We start from the raw sequence: 23,053 nt of genomic DNA, 5'->3' as shown, positions 1-23,053 counted from the left end.
TCCATGTGCATGGAATGTTTTTCCATTTCTTTGTGTCTTCTTCAATCTCTTTCATAAGTTTTCTATAGTTTTCATCATATAGGTCTTTTACATCCTTGGTTAGGTTTACTCCTAGGTATTTTATGATTTTTCATGCAATTGTGAATGGGATCGGTTTCTTGATTTCTCTTTCCACTGCTTCGTTATTGGTGTATAGGAATGCAACCGATTTCTGTACATTGATTTTGTACCCTGCAACTTTACTAAATTCATTAATCAGTTCTAGAAGGCTTCTGGTGGAGTCTGCCGGGTTTTCCATGTAGAGTATCATGTCATCTGTGAAAAGTGAAAGTTTGACTTCTTCTTTGCCAATTCTGATGCCTTTTATTTCCTTTTGTTGTCTGATTGCTGATGCTAGGACTTCCAGCATTATGTTAAACAGCAATGGTGAGAGTGGACACCCCTGTCGTGTTCTTGATCTCAGGGGAAAGCTCTCAGCTTTTCCCCATTCAGGATGATATTAGTTGTGGGCTTTTCATAAACTGCTTTTATAATGTTTAGGTAAGTTCCTTCTATTCCGACATTCTCAAGGGTTTTTATTAAGAAAAGATGCTGTCTTTTGTCAAATGCTTTTTCTGCATCTATCGACAGGATCATATGGTTTTTATCTTTTCTTTTGTTAATGTGATGTATCACATTGATGGATTTGTGAATATTGAACCAGTCCTGTAACCCAGGAATGAATCCCACTTGATCATGATGGATAATTCTTTTTATATGCTGTTGAATTCGATTTGCCAGTATCTTGTTGAGTATTTTTGCATCTGTATTCATTAAGGATATCAGTCTGTAGTTCTCTTTTTTGCTGGGTCTCTGTCTGGTTTGAGTATCAAGGTGATGCTGGCTTGATAGAATGAGTTTGGAAGTTTTCCTTTCATTTCTATTTTTTGGAATAGTTTGAGAAGAATGGGTATTAATTAGCTCTGCTTTAAATGTCCCATCTGGCCCTGGGCTCTTATTCATTGGGAGATTTTTGATAACGGATTTGATTTCTTTCTTTTTTTTTTAATGTTTTATTTATTTTGATACAGAGAGAGACAGCGCATGAGAGGGGGAGGGGCAGAGAGAGGAGACACAGAACCCGAAGCAGGCTCCAGGCTCTGAGCTAGCTGTCAGCACAGAGCCCGACGCGGGGCTCGAACCCACGAACATGAGATCTGACCTGAGCCGAAGTCGGAGGCTTAACCGACTGAGCCACCCAGGCGCCCCGGATTTGATTTCTTCACTGGTTATCAGTCTATTCATGCTTTCTATCTATGAAGAGAGAAAGTCTTAACTAAGCTCCATGCTGAGTGTAGAGCCCAGCATGGGGCTTGACCTCACGACCATGAGATCATGACTATGAGATCATGACCTGAGCCAAAATCAAGAGTCAGAGGTTTAACGTAACCAACTGAGTCACCCAGGCACCCCAGTATAGTAACCATTCTTTATTTTGGTTATTCTTATAGTACCTAGCACAATTTCATGTTGGTTAGGTGCCTTCATAACACCATTCAATGATGATAATCCATAAAAGCCCAGTGTTAGAATATCAGTCTGGTCATCTATTGCTGCATAAATAATCACTTCAAACTTAATGCCTTTTAATAACAATTATTGATTTTGTTCACAAATCTGGGATTTAGTAGGGCTTGGTTGGAGACCTTGTGTGTTTGTACAGTATCAACTAGGGAGGCTTGGTTTCTTAAAGCATGGTGCCATGTTCCAAGAGCAAACGACTCAAAAGAAAGTGGAAGCTGCCAGAAATAAACACAGTTTTTGCTTCTGTATTACACAGGACAAGCAATCATAGAGCTCAGATTCAAGGGAACAGACATAGAAACCACCTCTTGATGGGAATACTATGTATCAATATAACATAGATATGAAAGGCAGAGAGAGAGAGAGGGTAAGCAGGGGAGGGGCAGAGAGAGAGGGATACACAGAATCCAAAGCAGGCTTTAGGCTCTGAGCTGTCAGTGCAGAGCTCAACGTGAGGTTCGAACTCATGAACAGTGAGATCATGACCTGAGCCAAAGTCAGCCACTTAATCAACTGAGCCACCCAGATGCCCCTTCATTTATTTTAATCCAAATGAAATATATGAAAAAAAAAAAAAAACAAGAAAATCATTGCACAAAAGAAGCTGTTTTTTCAAATTGCTTGACTCTTGGAAAGTTAACAATCAATAGTTGGAGCTATACTAGAGTATCAGTAACACTTAACCTGAATACTTTGGGTTTTTGGGGATTTGTTGTTGTTGTTGTTGTTAACCTGAATACTTTGAAACATACCATCCTGGAAGCCAAATTGAGGATTACTTGAATGATCTCAAAAAATTAATAAAACTATTAACATACCTTATTATTGTTAACTTAGGCCTCTGAAAGAGGAAGAATAAATAAACACCTAAACTATTTTTTAGAGTTCATGTTTTTTTGTTCTAAAGCATTTCAGCATGGTTTTGTGGGCAATTTGAAAGATATTGTGACTTTTTTTTTTTTTAACTAAATTCCAGGGCAAAGTAAAGTTTACTTTGTATGGTGTAAATAGCATTTTAACAGAATGAAAATATATATATGTTCAATTAACTCTCAGATCTGGTATTCTGAAATCAAAATATTTTATGCATCTTCAAGAAAAATATTGCAAGAATAAGAAGGTTTTAAAATTTCTACCGTTTTTGTATATAAGCCCTTCTATAGACAAAACAGAAGTTTTGATTTGACTAATAATGACTATTTTCTCCAATTTTCTCCCCCAACCTAGCATCTTGCTTAACTGTTTTTCAGTTACTAGGTTTTTAAAGATGCTCTAGAATTGGATATGGGAGGAAAAGGTGTGTGCTATATTTAGGCAGCATCTGCAGTACTGAAACATGAAAGATCCTCCAATCTATTTTCATTTCTTTCCTCCTGGATAATCCGATTTTGCAACAAATTGATTGCTCAACCTCCCCATGTCACTTTTCTATAAAATCAAAAAAGGTTGCTACAGTCCCAAAGCGAGGAAACGGTCTCTTTCTGGGAAAGGTGACACTCAAAGGTCAATTCATTAAACAGAGTGACTTATGAGACCGCCGAATAATGCCTTGGTGATATATTCCAAAATGTTGAGTCCAAAACTTAAATTGATCTTTTTTACTGGTAAGCCTACTCTTGGAAATTTTACTTAGGGGAAGGTCTGAAATAAACTGCACTTTATGACTGATTCTGAAGAACTACATTTTTTCCCTAAGATGCAATTACTAGGGAAATCCCTCATTTTCTTCATAAAAAGCACCTCATTTCCTTGAACTCACACATAAAAAAAGTACCAGTGCTGAAGTTCTGATATCACAATTAATCAAAATCATCTGTTTAAGAGATAGCAAGTCATAGTGGAAAGAAGGCTGAACCTGATGTATAGAAATTCTTGGTTAGAGTCCCAGCTTTCCTACTTACCAGTGTGTGTCTTTGAGCAAGTCCTAAGTTTGAACAACCTCATTAAGGCTCAGTGTCCTCATTTGTAAAATAAGGAAAATGTCATTCACTGTGACAGCCTGAGAGTTTGGAGGTTAGATTACATATCCAATATGCAAGTGCTTAATAAATTGCAAAGCATCATAAAAATAGAAAGTGTTACCAACTGTTTTAGAAACTTTGATGAAATATATATGGATTTTATTTCATTAACAATATATTGTACAATGTGGCTAATACAATATATTTTCTAAGCTCAAATAAAATGCTTTGAACTAATTAAACAAGACATAACTTTTTTTAAATGTATTTATTTATTTTGAGAGAGAGGGAGAGCATGAGCAGAGGAGGAACAGAGAGAGGGGGAGAGAAAGAGAACCCCAAACAGACTCCACCCTGTCAGTGCAGAGCTTGACTCAGGGTTCAATCTCACAAACCGCAAGATCATGACCTACCTGAGCCAAAATCAAGAATCAAATACTTAACCGACTAAGCCTCCCAGGGACCCCCAAACATAACTTTATTAAGGACAGAAACCAAATGTTACATATCTTTGTGTTTCTAACATTATCTAGAGCAGTTAGTTCTAGGTAGGTCAAGTTGGTTGGTTGATTTATTGGTCAATGATTGATTAAGGTTTATGTGAGGTTATTATTCCTCAATTTAGAGAGGAATAAATTGGCCTCTTTAAACTTTCTGAATTTCTAATTAATAATTATTGAATGCTCTAATACTGTGTATAACAAAATTGTCAGTGTGAAAATAACCACAAATCACACTGTTGCACAGTTGTTGGTTTCATAGACTACACTATGGGGTGTGTGAATGGGTTGGGATGGGGAAGAGGAAAAAGGTTATCAGATGATTAGTATCTTTTGTTGCAAGAAAATTGTCCCTGTGAGGTTAGCATGGCTTAGAGGATTTGTGATGCTAGCCTGTAACTAACTTTAAAAAATGTAAATCAAAGGACTCTTCTAAACATTTAGTATTTCCAATAATTTGTCTCCAAAATTTAGAGCAAACTTGCTCTAACCTAAGGTGTAAAATTTATGTTGCTGCATATTTTCATGCATCAATACACGAGTTTCTTTAGAAATTTCATTCCTGCTTTTCTGGCTCTTTCAAGTTTGTCTTTAAATTCCAATTAGTTAATATACAGTGTAATATTAGTTTCAGGTATACAATTTAGTGATTCAACACCTGTATACAACACGTGGTGCTCATCATAAGTGCACTTTTTAATCTTCACCACCTACTTAACCCATCCCCCCACCCACCTCCCCTCTGGTAACCTTCAGTTTGTTCTCTATGGTTATCAGTTTGTTTCTTAGTTTGCCTCTCTTTATTTTTTTCCCCCTATGCTCATTTGTTTCTTAAATTCCACCTGTGAGTGAAATCATATGGTATTTGTCTTTCTCTGACTTATTTTACATAGCATAATACCATGTAGCTCCATTCACATCATTGCAAAAGGCAAGATTTCATTCTTTTTATGTCTGAGTAATATTATATTATACATATTCCATATATATGTGTGTGTGTGTGTGTGTGTATTATATATCCATTTATCCATTTATCAGTCAGTGGACGTTTGTGTTGTTTCCAAGAATTGGCTATTGTAGATAATGCTGCTATAAATACCAGGGTGCCTATATCCCTTTGAATTAGTATTTTTGTATCCTTTGTGTAAGTACCCAGTAGTGCAATTTTGCTGGAGCATAGAGTAGTTCTATTTTTAATTTTTCGAGGAACTTCCACACTGTTTTTCACAGTGGCTGCACCAGTTTACATTCTCACCTACAGCAGATGAGGCTTCTTTTTTCTCCACATCCTCACCAATGCCTGTTTCTTGCATTGTTGATTTTAGCCAGTCTGACAGATATGAGGTGATATTTCATTGTACCTTTGGTTTGTATTTCCCTGATGATGGATGATAATTGAGCATCCTTTCATGTGTCTCTTGGCCATCTGGATGTCTTCTTTGGAAAAATGACTATTCATATCTCTGTCCATTTTTTAATTGGTTTATTCATTCTGGGGGTGTTGAGTTTTATAAGTTCTTTATATTTTTTTAATGGTAACCCTTTATCAGTTATGTCATTTGCAAATAACTTCTCCTATCTCATAGTTTGTCTTTTAGTTTGATTGTTTCTGTCACTGTGCAGAAGCTTTTTGTTTTGATGAAGTCTCAAGTTTATATTTGCTTGTGTTTCCCTTGTCTCAGGAAACATATGTCATAAGAAGTTGCTCCAGACAAGGTCAAAGAAGTTATTGCCTGTATTCTCCTTTAGGTTTTTAATGGTTTTCTATCTCACATTTAGGTCTTTAATCCATTTAAAATTTTTGTCTAGTGTTTGATATAGCTTTAAATAGCTGTTTTCTTATTCCTTCATCAAAGTTCTCAGAAACTTTTCCATTCCCACCTGAAACACTGTTTTGTTGTTGACTTCTTTTACTATTTCAACAAATACAGACATACAAACATTGGTAGCTAACTTGTTTTCATTCATGCTTAGTACCTACATAAGTCAGCATGTGGCCTTTAAATCTAGCTTGTCTTAATTCCTAAGAAAATTAATTCATTAAACTTTTATTTATCACTTGTTATGTACCTGTCAGTCTCCTAACACTCTTTGCATTTAATTGCACCCAAGTTCATCTAGTCTGGAAAAATCATCTGTATCAACTTCAGAGAAACACAAGCAATTTTAGCTAATGGTTCTTTTGATAGTTAATATAACTAATTATGCCTACATACCATTAACATTTTTTTAGGTGTAATTGACCTTCATTATTTTGGTCTCATGTGTGCAACATAATGATTCGATATTTGTATGTGTTGTGAAACGATCATCATAATAAGTCATTTAGCATCCATCACCACACATAGTTCTAGAATTTTTTTCTTGTGTTGAGAACTTCCAGAATCTACTCTATTAGCAACTTCCAGATATGCAGTATTATTAGGTATAGTTGCCATGCTATACATTACAACCTTATGACTTGACCCCCTTCATGCATTTTGCCCCCTCTCACCCCCACCTCTGGCATCCAGCAAACTATGCTTTTAGATTCCACATATAAGTGAGATCATATGATATTTGTCTGACTTATTTCATTTAGCAAATGCCCTCAAGGTCTGTCCTTTTTGTCTCAAAATGGCAAGACTGCATTCTTTTGGATAGCTTAATAATATTCAATTGTGTATATTGTGTATACCACATTTAATCTATCATTCATTGATGGACACTTAGGTAGTTTCCATATCTTGACTATTATAAATAAAGCTGCAATGAGCATAGTGGTGCATATATATTTTTTTTTAATTTTTAATGTTTATTTATTTTTGAGAGAGAGTGAGAAAGAGAGAGAGAGAGAGAGAGAGAGAGAGAGAATGTGGGGGAGGGGCAGAGAGAGGGAGACACAGAATTCAAAGTAGGCTCCAGCTCTGAGCTGTCAGCCCAGAGTCTGACACAGGGCTCGAACTCACAAACCGCTAAATCATGACCTGAGCTGAAGTCAGATGCTTAACTGACTGAGCCACCCAGGCGCCCTGGGTTGTTCATATATCTTTTTCAATTAATGTCTCCTTTTCTTCAGATGAACTCCCAGAAGTTATAATAAGAAAATTTTTTCACTAGTTAACAATAGTAGTGCTTTATAGTATAAAATATTAGTTCTTTTGAGTAGTAACAAAGAGTTTGAAAAAGTTACCTTTTCTCTTTGTCTTTAAAAAAAACTTATTACAAAAGTCCTAAATGTAAATGTAATCAGCAAGGAAAGCTGGTAGGGTCACAGGGTTCTAAAGCAAGAAAATAGGTTTCAAGCAGAGGGAACACATTTTTAAAGCCACCACCTCACTGACCTTGAATTTCACCATTGTTTAGAAAAGCTGGAATATAGGGGATATATAGGAAAGTACCAGAAGATGAGTTTGGCAAAGTAGTGGTGCCCAGATCACTAGAAACCTTGTTTTCTTGCCAAGAAGTAAAAAAAATTTTTTTCTTAAGCCAACGAGGTGCCTTTAGAGATATTTTAAGCAAAGAAGAGATATTTTAATGGGTAAATTTGGAAGGGACTTTAGTTAATATAAACAGGAAAAACATTCTTGATGACAAGTTATGGCACAAAAGATAGGACCTAATGATCATAGCATTTCAGAGCAATACCAAGGGAAGAGAGCCCGGAAGGAGAGTGACAAGGACAATCCAATAAGGAGCCAAACTGCCGTCTTATTATAGAACACCACGGTTCAAAATGAGTCAGTGAGTTTCAATGAGTTAATTCTATTTCATTTTCTTATTTAAGTTACTTAGACAGCTAACATTAGTTGAAGTTGAATGGTCCAGAGAATTTTATTAATAATCCGATCTGATTTGAGGATATACTGTATCCTGAATAAAAACAATGCAGGCTAGCATTATAAGAACATTTTTTAATATATAACAATGTAAAAATAACAGTGCTGTCTATTCAAGTAGAACTTGTCTCTAAGGGGCTCTAAGCACATTAAGTATTAAGGTGAGGTTATGTTTTCTCTACAGCACAGAAAGGCAAAATAACAAGCAATGTTCTTTCCCATCCAGTCTTGCCTATATTTTCAGGCCTATCTTATGTTCTTTTTCATCAATCCTCATTTTTAACATTTATTCATTTTTAAGAGAGAAATAGCATGTAATTGGGGGAGGGGTTGAGAGAGAGGGAGACCCAGAATCCCAAGCAAGCTCCAGGCTCTGAGCTATCAGCACGGAGCCCGATGTGGAGCTCGAACCTACCAGCAGTATGATCATGACCTGAACCGAAGTCAGATGCTTAACTGACTGAGCCACCCAGGTGCCTTCCCCTCGATCCTCATTTTTAAGCACACGAGCTAATTGTGGTTTTCCCTTAAATATGCCATATCATTCTTAGCATGCTTCCCTTGCCACTCTATCTGGTGAGTTTCTTTTCCTCCTTAAAGACAGCTGAAATGCCCCAGGTCTCTGTAAGTTCCTCTCTGATGTATCAATTAGTCCTTTATTTTCACTGCATATACATTTGCACATAATGAACACCCATTCCTTCCTTTTAGATACTCTCTTAGTTCCTAAGGACAGGGACTATGTCTTAGTCACTTTGAGATATGTCCTCAGTATACAGACAGGTACTGAGCATAGTAGGTGCCTAATTGACTATTCCAAGCATGAAAAGGATAGCCTGGCCTGGGGATGGGACCTCACTCTTCAGTGCTATGTACAACATAAGTGACCATTCATTACCTCATCTTAATGCTGTCAGTCAGGCCTCTCAAAAACAGTAAACTTTGCGGTTGTCCCTTTCCTCTCACCAGAGGTCCTGTCAGTGTCACTTTGTCTATTAGGTTGTCTTGTGCCTTCTCTAGAATAGAATAGCTCTGCTATATCCATCAATGTTGAAAAAATTTGCTTTCTTGATTTTATAGCTTTCCAAACAAAAAGCATGTTTCTAAACTCTCTAAATCATCAGTTTTAGCCTTTTTTGCCCACATATGTAATTGTATATTTTTTAAAGCCTTATAGAATGTAGTTGGTGTGCTCTATCTCAAATACTTTGAAAACAAAGCAGCAAATGAATCTTTAGTAAAGAAGTCAAATGTGTATCCAACCACCCAACCACCTGCCTTTTACCAGGAAGTCATAACATGGAAGGTACTTTGTTGCTTTGGACTAAGAAATAAAAAAATTAAGAGCTGCATGATCTTGGGCATACCTTACTAGACTGAGCAGGTATCCTGGCTACAAATGTGTACATTCCCATCTATGATTTTCTTTTTAATTTTTCTTATTTGATGCTTTGGACTGACAAAAATGCTGGTGGTCCAACATAGCTCTTCCTTCACTTAAAAAATGACTGCTCTACCTTTGTATTTTCTTTTTGGGCACTGCAAACAACATTGAAGTTGTCTCAATAATCAGGTTCCTCCTAACTCGAATTAGACAAGGAAAAGACTTCACTTTCACTGGGGGAGAATTACATCACAAAACAAATGATATCATTTGTACTAAAACACCTGATCATTTTAATTCTTGAGTTTCTTTTTCTGTGGTGACACTTAAAGAACCAGCATTTTTAGTCAGACTAAAAATAGATTATAAATGTATGCTTACAAATGGTGTCTTAGGCAGAAGAATATTGGGTATAAATAGAAAGTAGGATATCAAAATACCACTTTCTTACCTTGGTCATTGTATTTGAGATCCTGTTCATGTTTCCAGGAGCTTCATAATATTTTTAAACCAGAATGGGGAGGAGGAATGCTTTATTAGAGGTGGCTTCTCCATAAAGTATCTGAGCATTATGCTACTGTATTTTTAGCTCAATCTGTGAGAGTATGTGTATGAAATTAATAGTGCCTATTAATTTATTTATTTATTTAACATTTATTTTGAGAGAGAGAGGGAAAGAGAGCAGGCTCCACAGTCAGTACAGACCCCTATGTGGGATTCAAACTCATGAACATTTAGATCATGACCTGAGTTGGAATCAAGAATCCGATGCTTGACTGAGCCCCCCTGGCTCCCTAATAATGTCTATTTAAACGCAACCCTGAAAATTACCCCTCTGCCTTCAAACTTCATTTCAGCATGAATTCTTTCTATGCAGAGATGGAATTTCAGCAAGAAAAACAGATCTTCATCAACATTTGTTTTTGAAACAAACCTAAGAAAGTTAGATAATTCTAAACGTCTAGTAGAAATAATGATATCAAACTGGATGTTAGTTATTTCATTAAATAAATGTTCTTTTCTTCTTATTTTTACAACATGTAATTTCTTTTGACTTTATGAAAATCCTTTGGCTAAGATATGTTAAGAAATCCACAAAGTGAAGACTAATATGTTTGTGCTCATTTCCTGCCTCTTGATGGTTCCATTAAACAGCAGCATTTGTGACTCTAGCTTTTCCACGGGGCTCAAAAATATTTTTCCTTTTTTGCCTTCCCTACTCTCCTCCTCTTCTTATTTCTCTTCCTCTTCTAAATCAGAACGGCATTGCTATAAGAAATTAGGTGGAAAGGTGCCTTGGTGGCTCAGTTGGTTGAGTATCTAACTCTTGATCTCAGCTTGAGTTTTAACCTCAGATCATGGGTTCAGGCCCATGTTGCACTCCACACTGGGTGTGGAACCTACTTTAAAAAATTAGGTGGATTTATGAGTGGATGGATAAATGAATAAAAGTGAGAAACCACCTGGGTGGCTCAGTAGGTTAGGCGTTGGACTCCTGACTTCAGTCCAGGTCATGATATCGCAGTTTGTGAGTTCGAGCTCCTGTCAGGCTCTGCACTGACAGTGAAGCCTCCTTGGGATTCTCGCTCTCCCTACTTCTCCCCTGCTCACACACATACTCTCTCTCTCAAAATAAATGAATAAACTTTTAAAAAATTGAAGAAGAAAAAGAGTGTGATAAACCAAGTATGGTAAGTTGTTAACAGTAGAATCTAGGTTGGGGTTATAAAAGCAGTCACTGTAAGATTCTTTCAACTTTGCTGTGTTGAAAATTGTCTTAATCTTTCAGGATGACAAGAGTTTTCACATATTTTTTAATTTTTCACAATTATATTATTAGAGAAAAGTGAAAATAAAGCTACATGAAACTGTCTTCACAAATGAAGTCACCAGACTATTGGTTTAAAGCCCTTCATGTTTGAAATTCATATTAGGACACGCTACATAAGAATCTGTACAGTAATTGAGCTGTATGATGATGATCACATTATTACTTTAGGAGATTGGTTATGTAAGCATGGCATACATAGTCAGTGACATACTATGCAGCCATTAAAACTAATATTTGCACTGACATGGAAAGAGTTGTGATATAGTGTTTTATATACTATCTTGAACATTATGAGTTTCTAGATACAGCTGGAAGTACATATATATAAAGATATTAGCTCTGACTTATCAGATTATGGATCTTTTTCTTGCATATAGATTTTTTATTCATATTTTCTATGAATAAAATAGAGATTTTTTCCTAAAATAAAGATTTTCCAGTATTTTTATTTTAGTAACATAAGAAAGAAGGAAAACAGAAAAAAGAAGAAAAGAAAAAAGTCTGGCTATTTTCCTGTAAAAATGGAGCAGGGAAACCTTGGTATCTGTAAATAACTTTTGATCAAGGCAAAAGATTTTCTGAGTTTTTCCTTTTATCTATATCAATGAAATCTGCTTCTATATTTTCTTAATCTTGCTCTTACAAAAAGTACATTTGAAATATGTAAAAACAAATAAATTCATTCATTCTTCTGGAGTTATTTTCGTGGACTTAACTAGTGGCTTTGAAGGAGAGTTAAGATATTTTCATGCTATTAGGCCCAAGGCATTTCATACTTGGAAATGCCCTATCTTTAATCTCTAATTGCATTAGATTTCTGTGTCTGACTCATGAGGAAAGGAAGCTTCAAAGCTGATATGGTAAAATCGAATTTCTCTCTAAATATGCTAAGCATTAATATATTTCAATGTGACACCTATGTTCCAAGTAGCCTAACCAAAAGAACTAAGAGTTCAAGGATGTGCTGATTAAATAATAAGAATGTTTTTATTTATTATAGCTCTCTTTTGTCCAAGGAGATTTAAGCAATGAGCTAGAATTAGGTAATCTTTGCAATATGTCTCTGGTAGGGATAGAGGGAAGGGACTGTTACTGCTAATTTTTATTCATCCAGAAAACATTTACTGAGCACTTTGTGTATGACTCTGCAATTAATATTTCACTTATGGTTTCTTCTCTGAAGATGTTTTTTCCATGACTATCGAAAGAAAAAGTTGGATGTGAATAAAAGTAAAAATATGCCTAGAGAGATTTCATTTCTGGGTTCCAGGTCTCTGGTCCTCTCATTATGGATCATGTGGAATTTGTAACTCATTTATATATTTACCCCTCTTTCTGGATGCCAGTGATCCATTCTAAGAGTGCCTTCTTACTCTCTCACAATGCCTACCATTTCATTGTCTTCACTTCTTGTCTTCCCCAGGCAAAATGTCCAGTGATCGAGCTTTAAGGAAGCAACAGCAGTTAAACAACCTTGTTTATGTGGTGACAAGTCAGGCCAAACCTGGTGACAGAATTGTGGACTTCTGCAGCGGCGGGGTATTAAGTCTCTCCTTTTATTCTCTTTGGCCTTTCCCTGACTATGTGACTTTACTGTCTTATGTTCAAAGTCATATTTTTATTTGGCAAGACTGCTGTCTCAGAATGAGAAAAAAGCATTAGGGACCCGAGTTGACTTGTTTCCTTTTCTGCCTTCTCCAGGGCCATGTTGGCATTGTCCTCGCTCACATGTTGCCATCATGCCAGGTAAAACTCTGAGTGACGGATCAAGGGAAACGCTGGAAAACTACGTAATTCAGTTCGCTGAGTCTTACCCCTGCCCTTTGAATTTATAAGCATTCACTCAGGTCACACACATGGCACAGATATTTTCTTTTTGTCTTTGAACTAAACTTCTAAGAATCCTTAAAAAAAGGAAAGTAGGACCACAATATGGTTTTAATTTTTATAAAAGGGTTATATATTTCTTTAAAGTTTATTTATTTATTTTGAAAGAGACCAAAACAGCATGAGGAGGGGAGGGGAGAGGGAGAGAGAGAGAGAGAAAGGGAGAGAATCCCAAGCAGGCCCCATGCTGCCAGCCTGACGCATGGCTAGAACTCACCAACCATGAGACCATGACCTGAGCCAAAACCAAGAGTCAGAAGCTTAACTGACTGAGCCACCTAGGGGCCCCTAAAAGGGTTATGCTTTTAAAGAATTTTTAGAGGACATAACTATTCTGTGGTTAAGTAAAACAACGAATTATAAAACTAGTTTAATTGTCAACATAATTTTATATTGGAAATACTAGCTTCTGACCCTAATTAAGCATATTCTTTCGTTATCTTGATTTTCATCAAAATTGTAATGGCAATAACAAAATTTGTCAAAAAAAAAGATAAACTCCAAATTCACCACACTCATCCCTTTTCTCCTCACTCATGCTTTTTTCTTCATATTCTCATCAACTCATTGGCTGTGAGAATGCTTCTTACTGCAGATTCTAAAATTGCAAATACAATTTTAGTCACCAGCTTTCACTCAGTATGTTTTTCCCTTATTGCAAATAGTTTCAAATATCATTATTAAAATATCACTAAAATCTAATTACATAGTATGTTTTTAAGTAAATGTACCACCGTTTATGCAGTGGTTGCCACTATTTATTAGAAGTTTGTTATTTTTAGTCTTCTGCCATATGAAGTCGTTTCCTCACAGTGACCATCTCTTAGCATAAAAATCTAAAATTTGATGTATAAAAAATATACAAAGCAAATGGGGCAGATTCTTTGCTTGTGAACTCTCTGGAAGGTGCAACTTAATTAAAGTGATTCCTCTCAGAAGTGAAAAAGGAACATAGAATGACATGTGTCAGAATTAAGGGAGGGGTGGAGGGGGTAGAAGGGTTTTATTCTTTTCCTTCCTTAGAATATAAGGGGAAAAATGGACAAGGAGTCCTGGGAATAACTAGCAGGTGTCTGTTTTGTTATCAAAGAAAGTAACAATTTCGTGGTTGGAGCTAGAGGAAGAAAGCTCAGAGAGTAGAACTCTGGAGAAGCAGAGTCAGAGATATGGTGTCTTTTCCCCCTTCCCAATAGTTCTGGAAACTTAGAGACATTGAGCCTAGAGAGGGGAAATCTTGGATTGAATAATGAATGTCCAGAAAGCCTTAAACCAAGTATATTCTGACAGATTCTTTTATACAAAGGGACCCAGGATTTTCCTCTGAAGACAAGCATAAGGACAAAGTAAGGGTAGAACTAGAGATGATAATGATGAAAGGGACTTAAGTCTCCCCACTTTTCTGTCTCTAAACCAGTAATCCTTTCCAATCTTCATTGGCCTGGATTCCTAGAGACTCCTAACTGGGTACCCTTCATTCTGCCTCACCCCCACCAACACATACTGTACACTGCAGCAACGGAACCTTCTTCTATCACATGACCTGGCTCCTGTTCCCTCTCCAGCCTCATCTCCACCCTCTACACCCTGTCCTCCCACTCACCATCACCACCGCACACTCTGCCCTGGAGACACCAGTGTTCTCAGTTCTTCAAACATCCAGTATCTGCCTCACTTCTGGCTCCATACATGTTTCTTTCTCTGCTTGAAACACTCCTTCATTGCACCAGCTAGTTTCTATTGATATTCAGGCCTCAGCTTCTACATTAAGTTTCTATGTTAAATGACTGAAACCTTCCTCAGTCATCAAGTCTGAGTGCTGTGGTAACACATGATATGTCTTTCATTAAACCCTTATCACTCTTTCATACTTGCCTGTTTCACTTCTCTCACTCCATCTGTAAGCTGCAAGAGCTCAAGGACCTTGTTCAGTTTTGTACCACACTCTCTGAATATGTTCTACATTAAAGCTGAAATACAGTAATAATATTTTGCTCTAATGTCTGAATTATGTTACGGAGTATACTTTTGTTTCCTGGATGCAATCTAGGTTACATTAATAGAAAATAAGGAACTGTCATTAGTTCGTGCTAAGAAGAGAAGTGATGAACTAGGATTAAGCAACATTTGGTTCATTCAAGCAAACATGGAGTATTTTACAGGGATGTTTAATATTGGGGTAAGTACTCAATTTCAATTTCTTCAGCTAATTAAAAAAATTACATGCCTTAGACTAAATAAAGGAGATACTTTTATATTCTTTGCTAAACAGGTTTATAACTTTTGTTTTCTACTATCTTTAAAATACAGCACATTAATGAATATTATTTCATTCATAACACTTCACCATTATGTGACTGAGGTAACATTTGTTCCTACCCCAGATATGAACTTTATTTTCTTCACTGCAGAATCCTCAGTGCCTAAAACTCTGTTTGACTTGTAGCAAGTGCTTAAATAAATATAGTTATCAATGGAATGAACAAATGATTTCTAATGACAATGACTCCCCTTGGTTTATTTTATATTTTTAAAAGATAATGAAAGAAAAACAAACAAATGTTACTGTTATTCCTTGTATTTGTTTTATTTTTTGTTTAATTTTTTAATGTTTACTTTTTTTTTTCTTACATGTCCCCCCCATTCACAACCTAGACCAGGCAGAGCACCTGGGCTGGGGTGTATATGGGTGGATTTACTCTGCTTCCTCTTTCTGTGCAGTCAGTGTAAGAACACAGCCCGTGGTGAGGACCAAGAGGCTAATGTTTACTTATTTTTGAAAGAGAGAGAGAGACAGAGCAGGAACAAGGGAGGGGCAGAGAGAGAGGGAGACACAGAATTCAAAGCAGGATCAGGCTCTGAGCTGTCAGCACAGAGCCCAATGCAGGACTCAAACCCACAAACCATGAGATCATGACCTGAGCCAAAGTCAGAAGCTCAATCAGCGGCCCTCCTTGTATTTGTTTTAAATAATTTTTTTCTGTTATTAAAGGACAATATGTTCAATATAGGAAAATACATAATAATGTAAAAAAGAATCACCAGTATTTCAACCTCTGAGAAATGAATACTGTCAAAAACCTTTAGTTTTTATATATTCATGCACACATACAAATGTATGTTTACACTTATGTTACTATCATTGACATCATACTACATAGATCTTGGTTTAGCTGAACATCGTCATAAATCTTTCCCCTACTCATCAATCATGTCTCTTTTTCTCCATGTTGTCATTATGTATGATTATTACTATGACAGATATCATATGCATTAAGACTTCAATACATTTGCCAAGTCACTTTCTAGGACAGTTGTGCTGATCTGCATTCCCAACTGTATGTGTTCATACAACATATACAATAGGCTGGTCTCACTGGAAATCTTCTTCAATTTCAGAAATCGAGACATTCGTAGTTCTTATGATTTTTGTCCAATGAGGTTCGTTTTTTAGATATCAACTACTGAAAGTTTGTGGGGTTGATTGTTATCTTTTACAGCAAAAATGTATGCAATTTGTTTCCTTTGTAGACATGATCTAGATTGGTTATGTCAAGCCAAGCCTATATATATGAAGAGAAGTAAGCTATTAATAAGGAAATTAAGGAAAATGGAGATATCTGAAATAGCAAATTCAAACTGATTATATATATCTGTGCAACCTAAATGTTACATAAATGTTGGTGTAAAGGTTAAATCTTCTCCCATGAAATGAGCCATTAAGCCAATGCCCATTTACCAGTACACCAGGCAGAATATTTAAGGTGGCAAGATATTGAGGTATTACTCAACTCTCAAATCACAAATTTCCCTTCTTATCAGCCATATGTCTTTTTACTCTTTTGTGGCTTACAAGTGCTAAATCATTCTGGCATATTCTTATAACTTATAAGGTCATAAGTCACTAACCCAAACTGAAAATGTTTGTGTCTTTTTTAATGTGATATTTTATCTACATTTCATAATAATATCTTCATAATGGCCTTTTTCTTTCATAATTATTTTTGTCAAAATATATAGAAAATGAATTAAAATTACTTGGAAGATTAAACCAAAATTAGATTTACTCTCAAGAAAATAATTTTACCTAGGAGGATAATTGAAGTATTGTTACTAGATAAATCAAACTGAATGCATCAGTGGCTCCAACTCTTAAATAGATTACAGTGAAAATAGTGTAGCTAGAGAGGAAATCAGAATAACTAGGTACGGGAAATGCATTAAACCTGCATTAATCCATGATTTGGTGATGTTTTCAATAAAGGTTTTGTTATCATTTATCTTTGCTTAGTAAATACATTTTCCTTTTACTATTTTTCTTTAGATATGAAAGTAATGATGTAAACCAGATTTTAAGGAGAGAATTTTAAAGTCTTAGAACCAACTACATTTAAGAATTTTAAACAAATCATATATATATATGTATGTGTATGTGTGTATATATATATATATATTCCATTCTTGATCTTAAAATTTGTAAGACTTCTCAAAAATATTATTACTCATTGACTGCAGGGCTTCATTGAGATAAACCTAATCATACAGGGGTTTTACATTTTTTACTTTATATGATATCTGCAATGATTTGTTAATGATATAAAAAATTAGTTATAGTAGTAAGCAAAGAAAATAAACATAATGGTAAAGAGTGTGGATTTTGATACTGGGCAAGCTTGTGCTAAAATTTTAGCTTGGCCACTTATTGGCTGGATGGCCCTAGGCAATTTATTTAAACTCACTAATCCTCAGTTTTTACATATATAAATTAGGCATAAAATATCTGGTTCATAGAATATTGATACAATGTATATAAAGCACTTAGCAGGTTGTCTGCTGTTTAGGAAGTACTCACTAAATTGGACCTCGTCTTACTCTGCAGTGTGATCTCAACCATGTAAAAACTGGTTTAAAAAAGGATGGGAGATGGGATGCCAGGTGGCTCAGTTAGTTAAGCATCAGACTCTTGATTTTGGCTCAGGTCATGAGCTCAGGTCACAGTATGTAGGTTTAAGCCCTGCATCAGGCTTAGCACTGACAGTGCAGAGCCTGCTTGGGATTTTCCCTCTCTCTCTCTCTCTCTCTCTCTCCCTCTCTCTCTCTCTCTCTCTCTCTCTCTCTCTCTCTCTCTCTCTCTTTGCCTCTCCCGTGTCTCTCCCTCTCTCAAAATAAGAAAATAAACTTAAAAAAAAAAAAAAAAAAACACCTTCAAAAAGAAAAAAGGATGGAAGGAATATGTTAATATGATTTTTTTTTTTTACTATTTATTTTTGAGAGAGAGAGAGAGAGAGAGAGTGAGAGGGGAGGGGCAGAGAGAAAGAGAGACACAGAATCTGAAACAGGCTCCAGACTCTGAGCTGTCAGCACAGAGCCTGACATGGGGCTCAAACTCATGAACCGTGAGATCATGACCTGAGCTGAATTTGAACACTTAACTGACTGAGCCACCCTGGTGCCCCAGACATTTTTAAAGGTAGCTATCTCTATATGCTATGTAATAAAATTTTCTCTTTATTATTTTCCATATTTTCAAAATACCTCAAATTTAATGTTTTTATATTCATAATAATGTAAGCAATAAAGATTGAAAAATAAATATTTGTGTTTAATATTTTGCAGATAGCTTATTTAGCCAAGAGAGGCTAATAAGTCCCTAAGGATTACTACAGGGCATCTAAAAGAATTCTGAACATACACAATGTATATTCTTTTCCTTCAAAACAAGTATTTGATTATTAGAAAAATACCTTTTGGGGCACCTGGGTGGCCCAGTTGGTTAAGCATCCAGCTTCGGCTCGGGTCATGATCTCACGGTTCGTGGGTTCAAGCCCCGCATCAGGCTCTGTGCTTACAGCTCAGAGCCTGGAGTCTACTTCTGATTCTGTATCTCCCTCTCTCTCTGACCCTTCCCTGCTCGTGCTGTCTCTCTCTGTCTCTCAAAAATAAATAAATAAACAGAAAAAAGAAGAAAAACAAAAGAAAAATACCTTTTGATTGGCTTATTCTGACTTTTTATTATAATGACTATTAGTGTCCTGAGGAAACTATAAAAGTCTTTTCAAAAATAAGAAATGTCCAAGAAAGTATTTTTTCCTCCAGGTATCAATATATGCAGCTGTATGACCATGAATTAAGTCTGTGTCATGGGTTGAATGTTTCTGTCCTCTCTCAAAGCTTTTTACATGTTAAACTCCTAACCTTTAATGTGAGGATATTAGGAGGTAGGCCTGTGGGAGCTAATTAGGTCGTAAAGGTGGAGCCATCCTGAATGGAGTTAGTGCCCCTTAGGCAAAGAGAGTTTGCTTCCTCTCCCAGCTCTCTATCTGCAAACCAGGAAGGGATCCCTCACCAGGCATTAGATCCGCCAGTACCCTGATCTGGGTCTTCTCAGCCTCCAGAGCTATGAGAAATAAATGTTTGCTGTTTAAGCTATGGTCTTTTTTTTTCTTATAGCAGCTCAAACTAAGACCCTTAAAGGGAAACTTACAAAATATTGCTTCAAAATAAGACCACTTAAGGCTTTAAAAAAAAAAGATTATTTATTTTGAGAGAGAACATGTGTGTGCATGTGCACAGGGGAGGGGTAGAGAGAAAGAGGGAGAGAGAGAAGTCCAACCAGGCTCCACACTGTCAGCACAGAGCCGGTGCAGAGCTCAATCCAACAAACTGTGAGATCTTGACCTGAGCTGGAATCAAGAGTCAGGCACTCAATTGACAGCCATACAGGCTGCTTTTTTTTTTTAAGAAGTCTATTATTTCCTTCTTGTTTAATGCAGGATAAATAATCTCCATTATTGTGAAAACTTACTTTACAACATTATTCTCTTTAAGACCTAATTTACCAGGTGTATTAATATGCATACTCTTAAACAATACTACAGAAAGCACCATGACTATGGAAAAACACACTGCATTAAATAACAAAAACTGTGTCAATGCTAAATAACTTTCCCACCAAAATGTTTTAGCTGACTATTTCCAACAGTAACAGAGTCTTCTGAACCAACTGATAGATACTGATTTCTAACACTATTGGTGAATATTTTCTACATTGCCAATATATATTTCAAAATCTCAAAACAGTTTATCTGTCATACCCATAGCAATTTTTAATATGATGGTTTATGTTTATCAGTGCTGAGTGCTTAATTACAAGCCTATTTCTAGATATGTATGTTTATATACAATTAAATGCACATGCAATTATACAATGTAATTCGGTAACACTTTTGATGAATAATTTATGTAATCCTTGTTTTAAAAGAAAAGGAACTTGAGGAAGTAGGTAGTCTGCAAACACAATTTTATATTTTAATTTTTTTAACATGTATTTATTTTTGAGAGACAGAGCATGAGCATGAGTAGGGGAGTGGCAGAGAGAGAGGGAGACACAGAATCCAAAGCAGGCTCCAGGCTCTGAGCTGTCAGCACAGAGCCTGATGCAGGGCTTGAACCCACGAACTGTGAGATCATGACCTGAGCCGAAGTTGGACACTCAACCGCCTGAGTCACCTAGGCGCCCCTGCAAACACAATTTTTAAAAAACTGTTTTGCAATGGAGGACTTCCCAGGTCATAACAGCAGATAGAGATATTTCAACCCCCTTCTCCCCAAGAAACATCAGATTTCCAAATAACAAGGAGAACAAACACCAGAAGAATCTGACTCCATCTTTGATGAGACTGGGTTCAAGATTCTGTAACTTGGAACCACTATATATGAAGGTAGAAAGCAGATTAAAGAAAAATGGTAAAGGGTTCAGTAGAAAAAAAGAAGATCAAACTTAAAAGCATGAGGAGAGGGAGTGACTATCAGGAAGCAAGTCAGTGTGTTCTCACAGGATCCCAGATTAGTCAAGAATTTAGAATACCAGAAACCTCAGGGGAAGGGGCTAAGGGAGGAGATGAAATCATCTTTAATTTAAAATATTAATTAGAGACCCAGATTTCTGACCTTGTCTTGAGTAGACTCCCTGACTCCTGCAAAAGACTAGAAGTTCCTTCTATGAAGAAACTGAGCCAGAGATGCTCAAAATGCTCAAAATACAGGGATACTGTTCACAGAGGAGGGCAAGGGCAATGTGCCATACTGAAAACAAGAACTCAGTGAGAATCTGCACACTGAATGATGGATCTCCTCCCCCTGCCCCCCCCCACTTGCCCTTAATTCCAGAAATTCTGAAGCTAGAATTATGTTCTCAAAGAAATAAAAAAAATGTTTCTCTTCAGAATCAAAACTGACCCCAGAGGAAATAACTACAGATACTACAGATGTAATTGAAAATAAAGGGGAGGGGGAGCTAGCCACCTGATCACTCAGTCACTAGTGAAGCCCACCAGAGTTTAAGTCTGTCAATTAGTACTTCCAATCAACTTTTTTGTCACTTACTCTCTAGTATTGAAACAAGGATAGAATGAAAAAGGAAAAAAAATTAATAAACCAACAAAGAAACTAAAAATATGTTAACAAAGAAAACACAAAAACAAACAAAAAACAAAAACAACAAGAAAAATAGGGGCACTTGGGTGGCTCAGTTGCTTAAGTCTCTGACTCTTGATTTCAGCTGAGGTCCTGATCTCACAGTTCATTATATCAAGCCCCACATGGGGCTCCAAGCTGACAGCATGGAGCTTCCTTGGGATTTATTCTCTCTCTCTCTCTCTCTCTCTCTCTCTCTCTCTCTCTCTCTCTCTCTCTCCCCCTCACTCCCTCTTTGCCCCTCCCTTGCTCACTCACTCTCTCTAAAAATAAATAAATAAACTTTAAAAAAAAAAAGAAGAAAATCTGAAAGATGATGTGTAGGACATCACCTGATAAAATGGAAGAAAAAAAGACAAAGAAATAGAAACTGAAATAAGCATTGTTTTAAAAAAAAATTAAAGATTCAGTTCATGAAACCCAATACATCAAGAATAGGACTAGAAGGAGAAAAGATAAAATGGTGGGAAGGAAAATATCAAAAAACTAATAAAAGAAAATGTGTCAATAATGAAGAATCCATTTCTCTCGATTTTAAAAAGCCCACTATTACAAAGCTATAGCAATCAAAACAGTATGGTGCTAGCACAGAAATAGGCACACAGATCAATGGAACAGAGAGCCTCGAAATAAACCCACACTTGTGTGGTCAATTAATCTATGACAGAAGAGGCAAGAATATACAATGGGGGGAAAACAGCCTATTCAATAAATGGTTCTGGGAATAATGGACAGCTACATGCAAAGAAAAAGAAACTGGAAATTTTCTTACACAATATGCAAAAATAAATTTAAAATAGATAAAAAACCTAAATGTGAGACCTAACATTATAAAATCCCTCAAAGAAGACATTGGCAATAATCTTTTTGCATTAGTCATAGAAACATTCTTCTAGATATGTCTCCTCAGGCAAGGGAAACAATAGGAAAACTAAACTACTGGGAGTACACCAAAATAAAAAGCTTATGCTCAGTGAAGGAAACCATCAACAAGATGAAAAGGCAATCTATTGAATGAAAGAACATATCTGCAAAGGATATATCTGATAAGGAGTTAATATACAAACTATATGAAGACATTTATAAAACTCAATACCAAAAACAAATAACAACCAAAAAAACACCAATCTGATTAAAAATGGACAGAGAACCTGAATAGACATTTGTCCAAAGAAAACACTGAGATGGCCAATAGACTCATGAAAAGATGCTCAACATCACTAATCTGGGAAATCCAAAGCCACAATGAGATATCACCTTACTCCTGTCAGAATGGCTGAAATCAGGAAGACAAGAAATAACATGTGTTAGCAAGAATGTGAAGTAGAAGGAACCCTCATGTACTGTTGGTGGGAATGAAAATTGGTGCAGTGACTGTGGAAAACAGTATGGAGTTTCCTCAAAAAATTAAAAATAGAATTACCATATGATCCACTAATTTTTTTATTGGAGTGTAATTAATGTACAGTGTTATCTTAGTTTCAGGTGTACAATATAATGATGCAACAACTCTATACATTACTCAGTGCTCATCAGGATAAGTGAACTCTTGATCCTCTTTACTTCAGGCCCTGCCCCCCTGGGAAACTTTGGGCATTTGCCCAAAGAAGCTGAAAACACTATTTTGAAAAGATATA

General features: G+C 36.2%; 1 protein-coding gene and 1 non-coding gene across 2 annotated transcripts in view; one reads left to right on the top strand and one right to left on the bottom strand.

Moving 5' to 3' along the window:
* The window catches only part of GSTCD (glutathione S-transferase C-terminal domain containing), a 134,176-nt gene that overhangs the window by 90,791 nt on the left and 20,332 nt on the right, over positions 1-23,053 (top strand). The window contains exons 6-8 of the mRNA XM_029942438.1: positions 12,481-12,596; positions 12,759-12,803; positions 14,992-15,120. Of these exons, the coding sequence (XP_029798298.1) occupies positions 12,481-12,596; positions 12,759-12,803; positions 14,992-15,120 (290 nt within the window). The remainder of the gene's footprint in view (positions 1-12,480; positions 12,597-12,758; positions 12,804-14,991; positions 15,121-23,053) is intronic.
* On the bottom strand, positions 15,571-15,702 carry LOC115303758. Its single transcript, XR_003914227.1, has one exon. It is a non-coding gene; the product is annotated as a small nucleolar RNA SNORA51 (small nucleolar RNA).

The sequence above is a fragment of the Suricata suricatta genome, chromosome 1 (assembly GCF_006229205.1).
Source record: "Suricata suricatta isolate VVHF042 chromosome 1, meerkat_22Aug2017_6uvM2_HiC, whole genome shotgun sequence".
NCBI classification, from domain to species: Eukaryota; Metazoa; Chordata; class Mammalia; order Carnivora; family Herpestidae; genus Suricata; species Suricata suricatta.
The sequence above is the reverse complement of the archived record's forward strand: the minus strand, read 5'-3'. Positions and strand labels throughout refer to the sequence as shown.